The sequence below is a fragment of the Meles meles genome, chromosome 5 (assembly GCF_922984935.1).
Source record: "Meles meles chromosome 5, mMelMel3.1 paternal haplotype, whole genome shotgun sequence".
In the NCBI taxonomy this organism is placed as follows: Eukaryota; Metazoa; Chordata; class Mammalia; order Carnivora; family Mustelidae; genus Meles; species Meles meles.
Genome location: NC_060070.1, coordinates 151,392,231 through 151,413,051, shown reverse-complemented (window position 1 = coordinate 151,413,051; position 20,821 = coordinate 151,392,231). Strand labels below are relative to the sequence as shown.

Genomic DNA, 20,821 nt, shown 5'->3' with positions numbered 1-20,821 from the left:
GTCTCTAGTCTTTAAGTAAATTAAGGATGGACCATCCCTCCAATGGAAAACAGTCGGGGTAGGAGACAGGTCTGAGTGTGAGGGCTTTCACCGTGGGGAAAAAGGTGTTGGTGTTATTCATAGAGCATAACCTGAGGTTGGAGAGGACCACTTGGGAGCCTGTAGCCAAAACTAGAAGGGAACTTCTGGGATGGATGGAGGTTCTCTTGAGACAGTGCCGACCTAAATCTACCTCAGGTAAGTAGTTAGAGTAACTTTTTCAAGATTTCAGACCAAACGAGACACTTGTATTCAGTCAATGTATTCCTATGCTTTAATGTTTTTGTTTTTCCTTAATTCTTAAATAAACATTTATTCTGAGAAACTCCATTTTTGTCTCCACTCTCTTGAGAACAAGCATTTCTCCTGCTCTTGCATGAGAATAAAGCAGATAGCCAGGAACCCTTTCACAGCGCATACATAAATTATTATGGAGTACACTCGGCCTTCCACTCTTTCAGTCATACCTCAGTGAAACAAAGTGGATGTTCATGTGACCCTTAGGCCTGGTAGAGGTGATAGCCATTAGAATGTCTTTAGAATTCCAGGAGTTTTTGATGCCAGGGCGGAGAAGTAAATGGAAACCTGGAAGGAATATTGTCTGTGCTCTGCTGTGGATATTGGATCCTTTTGGAGTCCCCGCACTGCATCACCTAAAATAGCACAGGAAAGAGTGATAGCCTGAACTGATATTTGGGGCTAAAAGTCAGTAACAACAAAAACATCAGTTGTTTGTGGAGTAACCTTCATCTTCAAAATCAGGAAAAATTTTGAATTCACAGTTCTCACTAAAAGCCACAAATGGCTGTGGTTCTGCAACTTCCCACCTTATCTGCTGGAGTCCCAGCATGGAAGGTAAGGGCAGAATGGTAGCTCCGAATTTCCTCCCATTATCAAGTTCACTTCCGCTCCATTTGCTCTGCCAACCAGAATAGGTCTCTCCGGTCTTTTTCTTTTTTTTCCTCAGATTTTATTTATTTGACAGAGCAACTAGGGGGAGTAGCTGAGAGAGAGGGAGAAGCAGGCTCTCTGCTGAGCAGAGAGCTGGATGTGGGGCTCCATACCAGGACCCCAGGATCATGACCTGAGCTGAAGGCAGACAGCTTTAACCCACTGAGCCACCCAGGCGCCCTGAGGTCGCTGGGGTTTAAGTGGCTTTACGAGGAATATATCAGAAGAGGAGGGATGAAAAGGGGGAATGGAAAATGGCACAACTTGGTTTTGTTTTCCTTCTGCCCTTCGTGTAGACTGGTGTGCCTGAAACAAGGCCTGCAGCCTTCATCCTTCTCTCCTCCGGCTGACGGCCAGGCTCCATGCGCACATTTACGTGGGCTGTGGTGAGAGACATCCCTGGGGAAAACAGGCACAGCCTTACACGTAGTGAAAGAGAAGTGCTGTCTCTGAGGAAGTATAAAAGCCAAGGGGCATCCCAGCCCACACACATGCCGCGGCTGTTTCCTGAAAGAGTTCTCTACCTCACTCCTTGAGCAAAACCAAACAGCCTGGGATGAAATTGAGGCTGGCTGGCTTCATCCCCCACACATTGAGGCTCTCGCTGGCTTCATCCCCCACACACTGAGGCTAGCTGGCTTCATCCCCCACACACTGAGGCTCTCGCTGGCTTCATCCCCCACACACTGAGGCTGGCTTCATCCCCCACACGGGAGCTGTGCCATCACTTGACCCAAGCAGAGATCCGGCCTTCAGAAAGGGCGGCCAGAAGCTGAAGGCACTTACCCTTGCAGAGGAAATCCTTCTTGCATCTGGCACACGAAACAGCAGTAGGGGCTCCGCTATCGTTGGTGACGGATAACACGGAAGAAGTGCTTGGAGCCTATTGCGGAAAAGGGAGGACTCCCGGAGCAGCTCCTGTTCCTTATCTTTTGTGCCGGTTTTCAAAATCTGTGCTCCCCTCCTTAATTCCTGGCTCAGACTCTTGGGTTAGTATACCTGAAAACAAGAAGTCTTGTGTGTGAAATTCTAAGGGGACCTTCCTCACTGAATCCAGCTCCTCTTCTAAACGGGGGGCCTCAGTCTTGCGGGTGGAGGACGTTGGAGCTGCTTTGGGAGACGTGGAGGCAGTCAATTGAGCAGCGGGGCCTCAGATTCAACCAGACCAATTGTTCCCGACTGGGCAGGGCACTGATAAAGGGAGTTAAATGGAACACTAGCCGCTTGTCACTCGGACCGACGTCTTAAAACCACACTCTCCTTCTTTAGCCTTCAGCGCCCCAGGATCACCGACCTTGAAAAAAATCTCTCGCAGTCAGAGACCTCCTGACCACTTCCAAACGAATGTTTTTGTCTATCCTGCCTTTCTTCTCCCAGAGGAATAAATGTCCTGATTCCTTTAACATGCCAAGCACATTCTACAACGTCTGGAAACTTCTTCCATTTGTCTGTAGAACTTAAAATTCATTTCCTTCATTGAGATTTTAACTCATATGTTCAATATGTATGGATATCCTTTCGTTCCCTGTGTAAAAAAAGTTTAGGTTGTCCCTAATTTGCTAGTTTTTCCCCTTCCAGAATTTACCAGCTTAAAATCTATACTGCTTCCATTTCTAAGTGTTCATTTCCTATCATGCTACGATCTGCCTTCTCTCAGTTTTCTACTTAGCTGCTCTCCAAGATCACTCATCTTTGGACCAAAGTGCAAGAAGATGTGCACTTCTCAGCTCAGCTGCTTGCCTCTTTTTATCGTCTTCAGCAACCCACCATAACCCGCTTTTCCCCCCGAGTCCGCCCGACATTTGTTTTCCTAAACTCACGCCCTCCAACCGCGCTCCCCGCCCTCTAGCCACGCCCCACGCCCCTCAAGCCCCGCCCCGCCCCCGTCAAACGCGCAGCGCCCGGACCACACTCGCCCTCTAGCCACGCCCCACGGCCTACAGCCACGCCCCACGGCCTACAGCCGCGCCCGACGCCCTCACGCGTGCTAGGCACCTCTACGCCGCGTCCCCGCCGCTGGGCTTCCTAAGAGGACGCGCCGGCCACCCCCGGAGGTTCTGTGGCGGTTGGGTTACAGGCTCCATGTTGTCGCTGCAGTCCGGGACTTGCGGTTCGGATTTCTGTCTCGTCCTTTCGCGCTGACCTTCCCCCCCCACACACACCTTCACGCCTACACCCTGAATCTGCGTCTTGGGCTGTTACGTGTGCGTGGGTTCCTGTGTGTGTCTGCACCTGTGTCCCGGGGAATGGAGGCCTCCCGAGCTGGCAGCAGGCTCTGTAATGAGAACCCCACATATACGAAATGTGCTTTTACAGGGTTCTGTGTTCGTATATAAACTTTATCTGTTATGCATTGTTTTGTCGTTGTAAATTCTATGGAAAACCACTGGCAGGTACTCACTACACACACCCAAGAGATCCTTTTCCTCCAAAGATGGTAGAACAAAATGCAACGTCCAGAAACAGATCTGCACTCTATATATAGGGATTTACTATCTTTAAACGCGTTGTTTTAAATTAGTGCAGAATGGATGATTCATTCACTCAGGAAATGGTGTTAGATTAGGCAGATAAAACTTGGGAGAAAAAAAATTGAATCCCTCCCACACTAAGTGCAAAAATGAAGTACAGGTAGGTTAAAGGGTTGGAACTCTAAACCAAACTCTACCCTAAGAAAATCAGATGACCTTGAAGAAAATCCCTTAATACCTCTGAACCTCAGTTTTCCACTCTACAAAATTAGACCACATATTTGCACTATTTAGTTAGTTGGTCACACGTGGCTACTGAACACTTAAAATTTTAGTCTAAATCTAGATATACCTGTAAGAGACACACTGGGAAAGAATGTAAAATCTCCTTAATAATTTATATCAACTGCATATTAACATGGTAATATTTTGGATATATTGTGTTAAATATGTTACTCAAATTTCACCTGTCTCAGTTTTTCTTTTCATGTGGTTACTAAAAAAATTTTAAATTGCATATGAGGCTTGTGTATATATATATATATATATATATATATATATATTTTTTTTTTTTAAGTTCTTAAGTTGGCTCTGTGCCTAGCATGGAGCCCAACACCAGCCGGAGCTCAGGACTGTGAGTGAGATCAAGACCTGAGCCGGTATCGAGAGGGACACTCAACTACTGACTGAGCCAGCCAGGTGCCCCAGAGGCTTGCATTGTACTTCTATGAGACAGTACTGCTGTAGAGTATTTAAGGCCATCTGAAGCTTTAAAAGCCTATTGTTAGTATTTTACAGTGATTCCTTATATTTGCCTAGTAAATTACATCTTTTATACTTTTTATAATATATTGTCTCAGTGCGCCCAGGAACTCTGTGACTTAAGGCAGGATCACAGTGATTATCCCTATTTCTCAGATGGCGAGGAAATGAAGCCTTTATTAAAGACAGTTTCAAGGGTCATATGATGGAATCAGGACTAGAGCAAGTCCCCTTCTCTGCTGTGCTCCAAGGCTGGATTCTGGCAGGTTTCATTTTATGTCTGAGGCATATGTCGAACTTAATGTTTCTATTTGAGTTTATTTGAGTATCTTTCATCTTCAGAGATCACATCGGGACTGTGTTTGGGTACTAGTGGGGGTGTGTCAGTACCGGGGGAGGAGGTCCCTTCTTTTGACCTGTTGTTTGTCCCCTTGCCTGGGGGTTACAGGTAAGCCTCAGAGTTAGACAGAAAGCTGAAGGGAGCTCTCTTCTTTAGGTCGGAACCTCCAGCTTCTATAGGAACTAAAGAGAGGACATAAAGAAGCAAAATCCCAGAGCAACAAAAACGAATCTTGAAAGAGATGTATGTGTCTCAAGAAACAAGCACCCAGAGCTGCTCTTCATAGGTTTCCCAGCTTGCTTCTCCGTCTACTCAGAAAATTTTACTGCCATTCTTACAAGAGAGCAAGGGTTATTTTTCCTCCAAAGGCTGTAGACTAAGAAGTCCGGAAACACATCAGTGATTTATATAGGAAGTGATTTATTTTCAAACTGGTATTTAAATCACAGAGAAAGGATAGTTTATTTGGGAGAAAACAGCATTAAATTCCTAGCATCCCAAATCTAAAAACAGTCTGGAGAGGTTTAACTGGAAAAATTAAGTATTTTCTTAATGTAAAATAGAAGATCATGGTTGTGCCAAAATAAAGTTTAGGGGTTTAGGGTAATTAAAAAAATAATCCTTTGTTGTGAAGGCCTTTCTTCATAGGCCTATCGGTGTCAGACGGTATAAAAACTAGAAACTTATGTTACCTACTCACACCATCAGCCAGATAAAGGAAGTATGCTTACCATATGTCATAGACAAGGGTACTTACTCATGCTATAGAAGAACATCTACAAATCAATAACTTAGAAAAAAATGGGATGAGATGTGAGCAGGGAGTTCACTGAGGGAGTACAGCTGGCCGATACACACTTGGAAAGTGGGTCATCTTAATATTCAGTGTAATATAAAATACTTTGGTTATTTTGAATTATCCAACTCTTTTGGTAATTCTTCATATTAGTGAAGAGTTTACAAAACTAATAGCCACGCTGGTGGCAGTTAGGAAAACTCGACATTCTGCTGTAGACTGAGTGTTTGCATCTCCCCAAATTTCTTCGGGTTTCAAACCCAGTCCCCAGTGTGATGGCATTTGGAGGTATGGCCTTTGGGAGGTGAGTAGTACCTTATATTAAAGACTCTAGAGCCTTCTTGCCCCTTCGGCCATGTGAGAACACAGCAAGAAGACTGCCGCTTTAAACAGAACCAGGAAAAGGGCCTTCCCCAGAGTTCTACCATGTTGGTGCCCTGATCTTGGACTTCCAAGACTGCAGCTTGTAAGAAATAAATTTCTGCTGTTTATAAGCTTCCCAGTCTACGAACAGACTGACACTCTTATACATTACTAGTATGAGTATAAATATGAAATGTTTATGTACTTATATACAGTCTTATTGGAGTAACAAACTTAATGCCTGAAACGGTTGGGAACTAGGAGAATAGTAGCTTTCATATTTAATGTATATATTCTTTAACCCAGTAATTTCACATTAAGGATGTTTCCATAAATATACTGATAAAAATCTGTGTCTCTATATCTATGTGGATATTCATCATATAAATATTTATCATATAAATTGCTTATGATATAGCAAAAAATTGAAAATAATTTAAATGCTAAGTTAAATATTCTCTTTAAATAAGCTAAGGTGATACCATTTGATGAAATACCCAAAATATATTTGTGTAAAGAGTAACAAGTAGTATGTACATTATTGTAAAAAATGGTATGTTTGTGAATGCAAAGAAAACTAATATTGTAGACGAATACAATAATATTCTGTAGTAGTATTTTTATGAATTATAAATTATAAAATAGTAGTATTTTTATGAATTATAAATAAAATCTGCATTTTCTAATTTATGTATTTTATATCATTTCATTATTTAAATGTTAAAATTCAGGGAAAAAATAGTCTGAACAGAACTTTTAAAGATTTTATTTATTTATTTGACAGAGAGAGAGATCACAAGTAGGCAGAGAGGCAGGCAGAGAGAGAGGAGGAAGCAGGCTCGCCGCGGAGCAGAGAACCCGATGCAGGGCTGGATCCCAGGACCCTGAGATCATGACCTGAGCCAAAGGCAGCGGCTTAATCCACTGAGCCACCCAGGCGCCGCCAGAACAGAACTTTTAAAATACAACTATTTTACTGGAGTTGGTCAAAGCATGGAGCATAGCCATACCATAAAGCACGGGACACTGTTGATATGACATGGTATTTAAAACCCAACATCTTTTCTAAGTTGTTCATCATTTTTCTTCTGTCTATGCTAGAGTTATAGCTACCCTGGATGTCCAAGGAATTGATCCCTTAGTTTTCCTCAACCCTCAAATCCTATTGGATTTGATCTTAAATTATTTTAAGAAATTTACCATTAGGAAGCAATAAGCAGTGTGACAAAATACACAGACAAGGGTGCTTGTCACAGTTATTCATAAAAAGTACATGTCTAACACTAAGGGGTCTACATGATACATTGTTAAAACTGAAAGGCAGGTCATACAACGATATGTTCTATATGAGTCCATTTTATTTTATTTTAGTTTTTAAAGATTTTATTTATTTATTTGACAGACAGATCACAAGTAGGCAGAGAGGCAGAGAGAGAGGGGGAGGCAGGCTCACTGCTGAGCAGAGAGCCCGATATGGGGCTCGATCCCAGGACCCTGGGATCATGACCTGAGCTGATGGCAGAGGCTTTAACCCACTGAGCCACCCAGGCACCCCTATATGACTCCATTTTAATATATACAGACAGAGAGAGGGAAAACATTGGGAATATACACATTAAAATGATAACAGTGATTATCTCTGTTGGTTTATAGGTTTATTTCCCAAATATCTAATAGTGAACATGTTTTTGAAATTGAAAATGCAAGATCCATTTTTCTTAAAAATTATGATAAAATATAACATAAAATTTACCATTTTAACCATTTGTAAGTGTACGAATAGCATTAAGTACACTCCCAATGTTGTCCAACCATCATCACTATCAATTTCCAGAACTTTTTCATCGTCCCAAACAGAAACTCTGCCCCCACCAAACAGTAACTTCTCATTTCCTTTTTCCCCAATTGCTGGAAACCTTTATCTTCCTTTCTTTCTGAGTTTGCCTGGTGTAGGTACCTTAGATAAGTGGAACCATACAATATGTATCCTTTTTTGTCAGGCTTATTGCACTTAGCACAATGTCTTCAAGGTCCATCCCTGTGCAGCACGTGTCAGAATTTCGCTGTAAGGGTGACTACTATTCTGTTGTATGGATATACCACATTTTGTGCATCCACTCATCTGCTGGTGGGTATTTGGGTTGTTTTTACCTTTTAATCCATTATTTGAAAAACAGTTCTTCATGTAGCTTCTAGGGCCTTGATGTAGTAACGTTCTTATGTTTTTGCCAATGAAATTAAGCTGATAACTAGATCCTCCTTTTTTTATTTTTTCCTATTTTTTAAAAAGATTTTGTTTTTAGTAATCTCTGCACCCACTGTGGAGCTGAAACTCATAACCCAGGCACCCTCTGCTGGCTGAGCCAGCCAGGCGTCCCTAGGTTGTCCTTTAAAAAAAAGGTGGGGGGGTGGGCAGGCTGTTAAGTAAGTAAACGTCCCTGAGAAGATTCTCTGGTGCTGTGTCTCTCATGTTCTTCTCCTATTTCTGCGCTTATTTTTCCTCAGTGTTCAAGACTTACACAGTTTACTTTTATTGGGGAGATAAAACTTATACACAAAATGCTGTTAAAATAAGATACCAATGAAGAACTTAATTGTGATACAGACTGTCCCCAGGCAGAACTCAGAGGAGGGAGGCATCACCCAACTGAACCCGTGATTTAAAAAATCCCTTCTGGAAGCTCCCCCTCTCAGAGACAGAATCTCGATCGGAGTTCCCACAGGAGGGCCAGGGCCTCTCAGCCTCTCTGCTCCAAACCGCTGAACTTAGAGCTTGAAGTGGGTAGTTTGTCTAATACATCTCTTGTGAGGTTTCCATGTGGAAATTCTCTTCACACATCATCCACTATCCTACTAGAGAGTTTGGGAGTTAAAGTATTGAAGTGTTCGTAAAGTATTAGTAAAGTTAATTAGGAATTAAACAGCTGCAGGGAAAGAAACCTCCCTTAGGAGAGAGGTGGAAAGAAGTGACCATTGTTAAGCACTTACCACGTAAGAAGCTATTATTTCCTTCAAAGCGCGTTGCAGTCTGGTAGTAGGGAACCATCCAAAATGAGCCAACCACCCATTTGAGAAAAGCAGCAGGCAGTGGTATCTGATCAGGGGTTTGCCTCAAGCGCAGGCTTTAACCAGATTGAATGTGACCTATCACGGTGATAGAACTTTTTCTTCCATTTCACAAATATTTACTGAGTGCCGGTACATTATTTTAGATGCTGCAGAAATAGCAGCAAACGGCTCCTTCTCCTCCATTATGATAGGAGGTTGGGGTAAACACGGCAAACAGTCCTAACGCTCATGTCGCCCGACTTCGGGGAGCAACTCTGGAAACGTGGCGTGTTGTGCAAGGAACACTGAACACTGAAATTGAATCAGGAAGTCAGGCAGGTCACACTCGCTCTTCCACTTAGAAGCCGCATGACAGGGAGGAAGACATTTTTGGTCCCCATCGTCTTCAGTAAAATGAATGGAATTAAACCAGTCGGTCCCTAACATACTTTACCCCTCACCTTCTGTGATTTCTTCACTTTCAGTTTCCCCGAAGTTTACAGCATCGACCCGGCCCCACCCACGGCCTACCAGTCCGCAGACCGTCCGTCTAGCTGGAATATTCTGAAACAGAACGTCTCACAGTTACCACATCCACCGGCGGGTTTAGTGCTTTTGCTACGGTCCTGGACAGACTCAGCCGTTTGCCCCAGACAGATTCGGACTCAGGAAAGAAAGCAGAAATGCACAAGCAGAAACAGACCCTGAGGCTTCCAGAGTCAGAGAACTTTTGGATCCATCCTTTTAGGAACAAAGCAGAAGTGAGAGAACACAAGGGTCCATGAGAAGACAGCGCCAAAGACCTCGAGACAAAGGCGTGAGCTGTGGGAGAGGGAAAGTGGGGAGGTGTAGGGTAGGACTGGCCGCCTTGAGCCAATGCCACACTCACCAAGCCTTACTGGTCCTGTATATGGCTTAGTTAAACTGTATATATATACCAATATATACACATATCAGTCCACACGCCCATACGGTGTATGTGAACCTCATGTATCACACCAACCCCAGCTCTCGCCTCACCCAAGTTCTTGTAGTTTTTCTTCTAGACCGTAAGATCCTTGAAGTCTGGAAAAGTGCCCATGCGTCATGGTGTCGCCTGAGCCCAGGGCACGTGAAGGACATTCAGTAAATATGTATCAAGCAAATGAGTACATTTCTGGCTTGAAGGCTGGAGGCGCCAGCAGGGAAGACTATGTCATGCCTTTCTTCTTCCCTTAGCCCTGTGCTACCGGGACACTAACGCCTTAGAATTGCTCTAGCTTTTGAAAAAGAATACTGTTGTGATAGCCAGGACCAGGTAAGCTGGGATAAGTAGATTTATCTGTTCCTTGATTTATGTATTATTTTCAGTTCCTAAACATTGGTATTCTTCCTCGATTCTGGCTCTGCAGTGACTAGCCAATAACCAGCCAATCTACCCATGACTAACCAAGTTCCTGCACTGGAACTTGAGCTCTGTTTTTTGGTGGCTAACTAGATATAATACTTTGTGGTAGACGCAGTATCTGAAAGGAGCGCTAACCACTCTTCTGGGGGCTTCCCCTCCCTGTCCTTCTCTTACACGCGGCCGTCCATCGTCTGGGCTGGTCACACGCACAGCTCTGTTCTTGGCCCTGCCGGCAGTAGAAAGTGTGCATCGGACCAAGCCCTCGTCCCCTGGCACGAGCATTACAGAAGCGTTTGGGTCTCTGTGTACACACACATCCACGTGTGCTTATGCATACATTTTAAACGTATATGTAAGCGTGTGATTAAATGGGCAAGGTAAGCGTTAAAGGAGTTTTGAGAAGGGAGAGGCTGGAGAAGGCAGGGGAAGCTCCATATCGCACATGGAGTTTGCAGAGGGTCTTGAATCACGGGTACGAGCTTAGGGCACTGCAGGCAGAGTGGGAGGCGAGACTGCGGTGTGGTGCTAGGGCTGGTGTATCGTGCGATACACCCAGAGGGCCAGAAAGGAGACCGAGGTTCCTGAGGAAAACGTGGGGGGGGGGGGGCAGAGGGGGAGGGATGGTGAACGACCAGCCCATTCCTTGTACCCTAACAGGGGTTCTGAGAAAGAAGTGTGACTCGATGAAAAAAGTGGAGATACAGAGTAGAAAGGAAGTTCCTGGAAAATGCTGAGATCGTTTGTTTGGGGAAGCTGGAAGACCGCTGTACTCCTGAGGAAGATTTGATTTGGAATGGATGTAAAGAATATGTTCTCATCCATACACCATCAGTCAAAACAGAGACGTAAGCAAAGGCCTGGAGGAGAACGTTCAGAAAGAGCTGTTCCTAAGAGATGCAGGGGGGCCCCTGGGAGCTCAGTCAGTGAAGCATCTGCCCTTGGCTGGGGTTGGGATCCCGGGGTCCTGGGATCCACCTCCTGGTGGACTCCCTGATGAGTGGGGAGTCTGCTTCTCTCCCCTGCCTCTGTGGCTCCCCGCCCCAACTCGTGCTCTCTCTCTCTCAGATAAATAAAGTTAAAGGGAGCCTGGGTGGCTCAGTGGTTAAAGCCTCTGACTTCGGCTCAGGTCATGATCCCAGGATCCTGGGATGGAATCCTCCCTTGGGCTCTCTGCTCAGTGGGGAACCTGCTTCCCCCTCTCCCTCTGCCTGCCTCTCTGTCTCCTTGTGATCTGTCAAATAAATAAATAAAATCTTAACAAATAAATAAAGTTTTAAAAAAAGTTGCAAAGAGAATTCACACAGCCAATAAGTCACGGAACAAAGAATCAGCATCAGTATCTGAGCCCGTGGTTGATGTTTTTTTCACTATGCCACTGTGGTCTCTGGTTTAGTTTGCGCAAACGAGCTCACCAGTGAATCTAGTACAACTTGAGTCCTGCTTTTTTTTTTTTCTTTAAAATCAGGATTCTCACCAGTGACTTCACATTGGCATTACGTAGCATGCTTCTAAAAAAAAAAAAAACAAAAACAAAAACAAACAAACAAAAACCACTGATGTTTTGGCCCTCCGTTTGACAGTTTCGACAGTTAAATCAGAATTTCAGTGAGCTGGGCCTTGACACCCCTTTGCTTTAGAGACTCTCTAGCTGCTTGGACTGTTCATCTGGAGAGGAGAACCATTAAGTGAACTCTTTCCCTCGCTCTCTGCGTACCCTGGCATCCTTCCTGGAATGCCCTCAGTACCCTTTCTCTGTAGCAGAGAAGTTCACGATTTCTTCATGTGCTTTATGCTTTTGAAGTTATTTCACATGAACAATTTCCTGTCACTTGTGGACTGGTATTCTTTGTTTTTGTACTTCACACGGACTCAAACACAGTATTAGACACAAGGTAAGAATGAATAGACTTGGCTTTCTTGACTGCGAATATTTTATCCTGTCATAACTATATCTTGCTTTGTTTTCTTTTGTTCTACATTCCACTTCTGGGCTTGTAACACCTCAGTGAGGCATTTCTGGATTTGTTTGATTTTTCAGGAAACTGCGACTTTCAAGAATGTGACTGTAGAATTCACCAAGGTTCCACTGGCTTCTGAACAGAAGGGTTTTTGCTGGGAGATGATGATGGAGAATTACAGACATCTGATCTCATTGGTCCCAAATTCCTTTCCCCTTAGGAATGTCGTTGCATCTTTTTGACTGTTAATAGTGCTGACGTATCACAAGAACTTAACTGGCTTCTCTCTGGTGTGGGGTCAAAATAATCAGATACTTCTAAAGCACATTTTAAACTAAGAGAGTCGGTGTTTCAGCTTCCATTCCTCAGATCTGTTGTCTTGAAGTACAGCTAGAAACTAGCCAGTATGTTAACTACACAACACTATTCTCTTTACCCTAGATCAGAAACTCTCTTCGAAGTATTCCTCACTGTCAAGATGTAGTAGGAAATATACTAGAGCTTAACAGTTCAGAGCTCAGCTTTGGGATTTCATTCATAATGAAATCCAACCGTGTGTTACTCTGGGCGTGTCACTCAATGTATCCAAGTCTAGGTTTTATCTAAGACAAAATAGCACATTTGGCTACTTAATATTCTCCTAGCAAAGAAAATTACATTATATCATAATATTTCTGATCACTTGCCCCTACCCCTGCTCCCAGCTGGTGCTGTCTCTTTCTAGGACATATTCATGTCTATTTTGCACTACCTTCCAAACCTTTCCATGTATCGTGTATTCCAAAATACTCAAGTTTATGCCAAGGATGCTTAAGTGGATTTTTGACGGGTGCCTGGGTGGCTCAGTTGGTTAAGTGACTGCCTTCAGCTCAGGTCATGATCCCAGAGTCCTGGAATCCAGTCCCACATCGGGCTCCCTGCTCCTTGGAGAGTCTGCTTCTCCCTCTGACTTTCTCCCCTTTCATGCTCTCTCTCTCAAATAAATAGATGAAATTTTTTTTTAAAAGTGGATTTTTGACTTTGAAATCTCCAAGATCTTATTTTACTCAACCAACATTTTAAATTCTTAATGTTTCACACCTTTCTTCCTGAAGAAGGAATTCCATCTCATGACTGTGACATAGATATCCTGCCTGAGTTTCCAGCTTGCTGGCCCACTGTACATATAAGCCAATTAGATCAGTAAGTGATGAGATGGATCGATAGAGACAGAAAAGGGGAGATCTCTATAGAGAGGGACTGAGGTAGAGAAATGAGAGAAGGAGATTTACCATACATGTTCTGCTTCTCTGGAAGAACCATCAAACAGCCACTAACATTTTTTAGTATCTTGTTCCACAGCAATAGCTACATGAAGCAACAAGGCTAGAGGTTGTCTAACAGTGCAAATGACATCCACGTTAATCCTTTTTGACAGAATATCGTGTGCGGTGGACTTCCTGTGACTTCATCGGGAAGCACATAATGTTAATTTCTCCCATTGTTAATGATGCCAAATTTAATCCCTAGTTTCAGTGGAGACACAAGTTTCTCCTTTGTAAAGATTTGTTTTTCTCTTTACAATGAGCAAGATAGCTCTGCGCTGCTACTTTGGTACATGAGAATATCCTATTTCCCAGGAAGCACACTTTTACCTGATGATTTAAGGATGCATTGATGATCCTCTAGATTTTCCCCTAGATGGTTTGTTTTTCCTTCATTGCTCTTCCTGGTATCTTTCCCATTTAATGTATGCTCATCTATACAGAATCCTTATGGGGGCTGTTCTACCAACTGAAGCGTCAGTAAAAACTCTCTTTTTGGACTGAAAATAAATTCTGGCTAGATGTCCTTTTTCAAATTATTATATTCACATATATTTGGGTAAACAGCAGTAAAAACCCTGCCCTGCTTCCCACCCAATCTACATTCCAAGGTTCCTCTCTTAATAATATCTATGTTATTTGAAAACAAGAATAAGAACAACAAAAATCACGAGAGGACATTTCTTCAATACATATATCCAACGAAAACTTTATTTGTAAAGTGTAACTCACAGGTCAGACTGGAAAAATGAAAAGATCATGTTTGGCAAGAGAAGCACTTTCAACCTCGTCTCTGTGGCGCAATCGGTTAGCGCGTTCGGCTGTTAACCGAAAGGTTGGTGGTTCGAGCCCACCCAGGGACGGTCCCCTCTATTTAAGGGCACTGCTTAGAGGTTGGCGGTTTTCCTTCCTAAGTTTTGTCTGACGATATTGTTTCTGACCATTCTCCCAAATTAAATGAAGCTCTAGCTAACATACTTCTCCAGATCATCTTTGGGATATGCCTAATTTTTTCTTGTTCCGTGATTAAAAATGTACCGAATGCCTTCAGTATGCCATCAGACATGAGCCCAACCCCGTCATTTTGTACCTAATTCTATTCAGTTTGTTTCCAGGTTCCCTCCCCTTCATCTGCGTTGGTCCACCCCGCAGCGTGCACAGCGCCAAGAGCAGCAGCGACCACTTGGCCAAAGCCGCGCAAAGCTTGCCCTCCACACGGAGCTGGCCCACCCTCTCCCGGAGTCGGACCGCGGGGACATCCATAAGAGACTGCGAAGAGTGCTGGAGGCTTCTGTGTGGGATAGCTGGTTTCTAGCGACTGGTATTTTTCTAAATCATCTGTTTCCTTGCTTATAGGGGGAATCCCAAAAATGGTTGCTTACACTTTGCGTAAGAGGCATTTTGACATTATCTACCAAAATTACTCTGCAAGTTCACTTCTGGAAAGGTATACAATTATTATAGTTGTACAACTAAAATTGACCCATGTCAGGGTCACTCATGGCAACATTTCAAAGAGGAATAACATTTTAAGTGTAAAAAAGGTGTTTTCCTGCCCTCAAAAGGCTGTCTCCAGGGAATCAGGCTGACAGTCCTTGGGAAACTCATTTTCTCCCAGCCATTCTTATTTCCATTTCTCACTCCACCTTTGATTTACCCGTTTCCAGGCTGCGGGGATGAGCTTTGTGCAGAACTATTGAATTGGAGCCTGCGGTGCTGACCTCGAATATATTGATGCTGGCCTAATGACACCCCAACAACTTTATTTTGTTCAAAAAATTAAGCCCTATTATGTGTTTTACTTTAGAAGTTGTTAGCAACCTAAGGGATAAGAAGTTTCTTAATCTTAATATTTTCTTTATCTAGCAAAGTGGGGAATGGGAACTTAGAATTCTGAGTATGTGAATAACTTATCAAATTCCGATACTGGATTTTTCTGGCTCACTTGGAAGACGTCATGACTGGAGGAAACAATCCACATGAAACTCACAAGAAATGAACATAAACAAGGGCATGGAGTTCCTAAGACTGAGGGTATAAAATTACACGGCTTTGATAGGCAGGAGAGGTATAGGCACTGTGCGAAATGTTACACCAAGTAACCATCATTTTTTACTGGTCATTTTTATTCTCCCAAATTAAGTGCACCTACCAAATTAAAATCTTAACATGACCACGATTTTATTTAGAGCCAAATAAATGGATTAATCCACTTCACCCAAAGAACGAATCAGTAAATTTTGAGGACATTAGGGGAAAAAAACAGTACAAGCAAAACCCAAATTATTATAATCACTCCACTACTTCCTATAAGTCTAATGAACTAGATATTGGCCAGTTTTTTAAAGATTTATTTAAGAGAGCATAAGCAGGGGGAGAGGCAGAGGGAGCAGACTCCTGGTGGAGAAGGAGCCCAATGTGGGGCTCAATCCCAGGACCCTGGGATGACCTGTGCTGAAGGCAGACTCTTAACCAACTGAGCCACCCAGTGTCCCTTTTCTAACATTTTTTATGTAATCTCTACACCCAGCATGGGACAAACTCACAACCCCAAGATCAAGAGTTAAGTTCCACCAACTGAGCCAGCCAGGAACCCCTGACCGGTTTTAATTTATATATTTATTTATTTATTTATTGAACTTTCATTTACTGTGACACTTGTTTTCAGTTTCTCTTAGTGGCTTACATAGATTCTTTGTGGCCTCCAGGCCTGCTCTGCATACTGCCTGTGAACCCTCCCTCATCTGAGCCCTAATTCCCGAAGTGTATCTGTGGAGCATCGTTTGTGCCCAACTACCTCCCGGGCTTTGTCTACCTTTACAGTGATTTGAACCCAACACTTCACCCACCAACCTTTGTTTCCAACAGGACTACACCAGGTTCAGTCAGACCTCTGTTCGCTTTTCAGGAATGATCTGGAAAGCCTGGTGAAAATGGACCCATCTCTGAAGACTGTGATCAGGAATCAGCTGCATAGTTAGCACTGCCGACCTTCCTGGAGAGTCCACCATACGCTCCCAGGGCCCCTACTTTCCCCATTAGATACATCTACCGTGATGCTTGCACTACCTCTGTACATGTCTTTTTTTTTTTTTTAAAGATTTTATTTGACAGACAGAGATCACAAGCAGGCAGAGAGGCAGGCAGAGAGAGAGGAGAAAGCTGGCTCCCTGCGGAGCAGAGAGCCCGATGTGGGTCTCGATTCCAGGACCCTGGGATCATGACCTGAGCCGAAGGCAGAGGCTTTAACCCACTGAGCCACCCAGGCGCCCCATCTGTACATTTATTTCTTATATGTCTCTTTCTAGCGACAACTCTTGAAGCCAAGGGCTGTTATTATTACCTACTATTCCTATGTCCTCATATAGTGACTTAGTAAAGGCTGAACTAGATAACTGACAAAATGGGCTAAGAAGTTAATCTGATAGATAGAAAAGGGTCCAGGCTGAATTGGGAGGCTTGGGGAGGAATGGTGGCTATGAGACCAAGAGATGAAGTTAAGGGGAATGAACGGGACATGAGAGGATAGAAGTCAGAATTTATAAAACACCCCCCCATGCCCCAGTAAACTACAAAGGCATATAAATATATATTTCTTTTCTATACATTTACTTGGAAGGTGGCTCCCAACCCAGCCCCACCCCATTACCCCCAGGCCCTGTTAATCTTCTCAAATAAAAAGGATGTTGCAGCTTCCCTTCATCTGTAGTTGGTGGAACAGCTGCCTGGAGTGGGCATTATCACTCTAGCTTGAAGGAAAGGCTCTTCCTCGGCCCAGAAAGTGGGATTTTTAGAGGACCTCACTGGGCCGGAAGTAGACAGTCAAGAATCAAGCAAAACTGGCATCCTGCAGTAGTCATACTCTTGCTAGTATGAATTAGGCACCTCAGCCAGGCAACAGGAGTTGGAGGGGGGACCAGAGCCCCACAAGACATTTATGCCTAAGCACCCACCAGACTCCTGGTCTTAGAAAGATAATATAATCATTGTCAGTAGTTGTTATCAGGTGGACAGGAAGCAGGGCTAGGAGATGGAAAGGGTCTCTCTGCCCTTCAAGAGTCCCTGACTACTCAGGGCTCCTCCACACTCTCTGAAGGCGGTGGAGCTCCAAAGATCTTGGCAAGCAGCCCTCGGTTGGAGCGAGCCTGGTCCTGGGCATTTGCCAGGCGAGCCCGCTCGCGTCCCCCTGGCCGAGCTGCCTTCCGGGCTCTCAGCTCTTGCTCAGTAGGACGCTGGGCAAAGGTCCAGGTGCCATTCGGGCGGGCAGAGTCCCCTTCAGCAGCAAGGAAGCGCTGTCCCCGTTCCACACTTCGAAGATAGAAGTCAGTCTCACGCTTGGCCTGGGCAACCTCGGCCCTCAGGCGCTGCCTGCGCACCTGGCGCTCAAAGGCGAGATGTTCGCTGAGGTGGGACCACGTGAAACGGTGCAGGTACTGTGGACAGGAAAACATGAAAAGATCTGGGTAGGACATGTCAGGAACGGAGAGAAGATGAAAGAGAGTGGGGTCAACAAAAGGAAATGAGATGCCCGGGCTGGGGCTGGGAAGGCGGAAGGATGGGATGCGACAGAGAAGCTTACCCCTCACCTTGAGGTTCCATAGGTCATAACGGAAGGGGCTGCGCTTTCGGGCCCCCATGGGCGTGTTGTGAAGGCTAGCCGCCACGCGCTTGGCTACGCGCTTGTCCCGGAACTCCACCCAGCCCTCGGTGTAGTCCTTGCTGTACTTGGACCGCTTTTTGCCTCCCGCGGTCGAGGCTGCCGCTGCCTTCTTCTTGCGCCTCACGAACCCGTCTGTGCCAAAAACAAAGCAGTGGTTTAGGAAGCCGGCGTGGCACCCGATCAACTTCACCTCCCACTAGTCCACGGGCCAGGATCCCACCTCGAGGTCCTTGTCCGGAAGAGAACTCCAAGGTCCATCCTTTCCCTGTACACGTACCTTTCCCTACGTCTAACTCAGTCTTTTCCTCAGACGTCAACTCCTGCATCAGATCGGCTCTGCACAAGGACACGCCCCCAATCCCAATTCAATTAGTGCCGTGTATAGCGAGTGTGCGGAGCAGACTCATCTGTGCTTACTGAGCTACCCACACCCAACCCCGGCTTCCCCAAAAGGGCCAGGCGCCTGCCTTGAGTCCCGTGCCCCCCCAGAGCCTCGGGCCCGAACAGGCGAGTCCACTCGCCGGCGAGCACCACCCTCCTCCCCGCACAGCCAGAGCCTGCGAAAAAGACTTACCCTCGGGCTGGAAGAAGACGCGCCCGACCTCGCCATACGCGCTGAGAAGGTTCCGTACATGCAGAGGCCGAAAGCGGGGCGGGAGATGGCCCAAGTACACAATACCAGGCACCACCCTCTTCTTGGCGCCACAAACCGCCTCTTCGGATTCCTCCTGCTCCTCCACCGCCTCTGGTTTCCCATCTATCCCTTCCAGAGCCTCCTGCTCCGCATCTTCCTTCTCCAACTCCTCTCCCTCCATGCCGGCGGCGAAGCACAACCGCCGTAAAGCTCCGCGCGGTCTGCCGCACACCGCGTGCGACTGCCGTCAGGGAGGGGGCGGGGCCGAAAGGGCGGAGATGAGAGGAAGGACCGGATTGGGTGGAGAGAGCGGAAGTGGGGACCGGGTCAGCCGCGGGATTTGAAGCCGAAAGGCGGGATTTAGGCTCAGAATGGCCGAAGTGGCGGGGCTCGGAGCTGGGCGAAGGGAGTCGAGCAGGTAGGTCCGCAAGTGAATGTGCTCTAGAGAACGCCTCGGCGAGATGGGAAAAACGCGGGAGGCGGGCCCTTCTGGGAATGTGAGAAAACTTGGGGAAGTTGGGAGAGGTTTCTCTGTGTCTCAGCGACCAAAACAGCGTTTTATCCAAGGGACCCGGGTGCGACTCCGGTGGCGGGGTGATTCACCTTTTAAAGTGGACTTGAACTTCAGTTTTTAAATCGTCTTGAATTTTGAAATTTGAATTATTTTTCAAAACTTCGAGTTCTGAGTGTTTCTGGTTTTGAAAATGTAGTTTAACTTTGCAAATACAAGTTTTGGAAATTCAGATTTTGAAGACTTCAATTGTGACCACAGTTAGTTTAAAACCTTTTATTTACTTTAAAATATTAACTTTAAATTTGATTTTGTGAATAAGATGTCCAAAAAATTTTAATGGGCCAAAGTTACTTCTCTTGTTTTCAAAGCGCGATTTGCATTGACCCGTGATGCGTACTGATACTATAAACACCTGTTGTCATGTGTACACACGGCCTGATTGAGGTGCCCCCGGGGCGGCGCGCTTAACCCCTCTCTCCCGGAGCGGGTGTCTGCTGCCGGCCCGGCGGGGCGGCGGGGTGGGCTGTCCTTGCGCCCCGGCTGAGGCCTCTGTGCCGCGGGCGCCGGGCGCAGCCCCTTCACGTTCACGCAAAGCGGAGCCCGCCCGGCAGGGGGCGCCGTTCGCGCGCTCTTGGCGCTGCGATTCCGCCCACCGGCACCTGCGGCTGGGCAGCCTGCAAAAACCAGCGGCCAGGGATGCGGACCGACCGTGCAGCCGGCTCTCTGGAAGGGGCCCCGGACGAGTGTAAGGAGAGTATAAATCCACCCTCGCTGCAGCGGGACAGAATTTCCTATCCTGCTCGAACTGGCGGCTGTGCAAAGGAACCGGGCCAGGGGTCCACGGCTCCCATCCCAGGGGACAGCTCCGGCCAGGCAGCCTCCCAGTATAGTTCTGCCGGAACCTGGCGCCTCGCTCTTCCGTGGAGTGGGCGACAAGCCTAAGAAACCAGCCTCCTCGAGTTCTCACACCAGCTTCATTAATTTTATGGAAGTGAACTTCTTTTTTGGAGGAGTGAGGGGGGCGGTGAGAGGAACAGACTCGGGCCCGCGTTGAATTCCTCATGTCTTCAAAACACTGAGCGACGATGGATGAGACGAGAGCGCATCTTGGTATTTTTTCAAAAGGTCGGGGGTAGGAAGGGGGCACGTGGGAGAATAGAGGATGCCAGTGTACAGGTGTGACGCCTCTGCCGGTAATTGATGCTGTTTTCTCTACTTTGTGTGTATTTGAAACTGCCATTAATAAAGTGTTTATTCACTTAAATATCAATATAACAGAAAGACCATGGGACCTCCAAAATGAAATGAAAACCTTGGGCCAAGAGGTCCTTCCGGTTCTCCACGCATCCCATGACCCTTGTCTAAACTCCATGAGAAGTCAGTCTCCCTGGAGACCAGATCTTACAAAGGCACGGCTTCTCGTGTATGTGCCTATAGATCATTTAATTATTTTTTTATTATTTTCAGCCCTACAAGCTCGTCTGTGAGCACAAATTGATAATGTTCCCAACTGTTCAAGTTTTTTGTTTTTGTTTTTTTCCTGCGTGAAGTGTCCGCGCAAGCGGTGTCAATGAAAACGTATCAAAAGGGTGAA

General features: G+C 45.6%; 1 protein-coding gene and 1 non-coding gene across 2 annotated transcripts; one reads left to right on the top strand and one right to left on the bottom strand.

The window, feature by feature from the left end:
• Positions 1-14,208: 14,208 nt before the first annotated feature.
• Positions 14,209-14,282, top strand: TRNAN-GUU. The gene has a single exon. It is a non-coding gene; the product is annotated as a tRNA-Asn (tRNA).
• A 2,321-nt stretch (positions 14,283-16,603) lies between these two features.
• ABT1 (activator of basal transcription 1) lies at positions 16,604-18,952 on the bottom strand. The gene is made up of 3 exons (XM_046006253.1): positions 18,654-18,952; positions 18,006-18,211; positions 16,604-17,852 (listed from the first exon to the last, which is right to left on the bottom strand). The coding sequence occupies exons 1-3, from the start codon at positions 18,892-18,894 to the stop codon at positions 17,490-17,492; spliced, it is 810 nt and encodes a 269-aa protein (XP_045862209.1). The 5' UTR covers positions 18,895-18,952; the 3' UTR covers positions 16,604-17,489.
• Between the last annotated feature and the right edge of the window lie 1,869 nt (positions 18,953-20,821).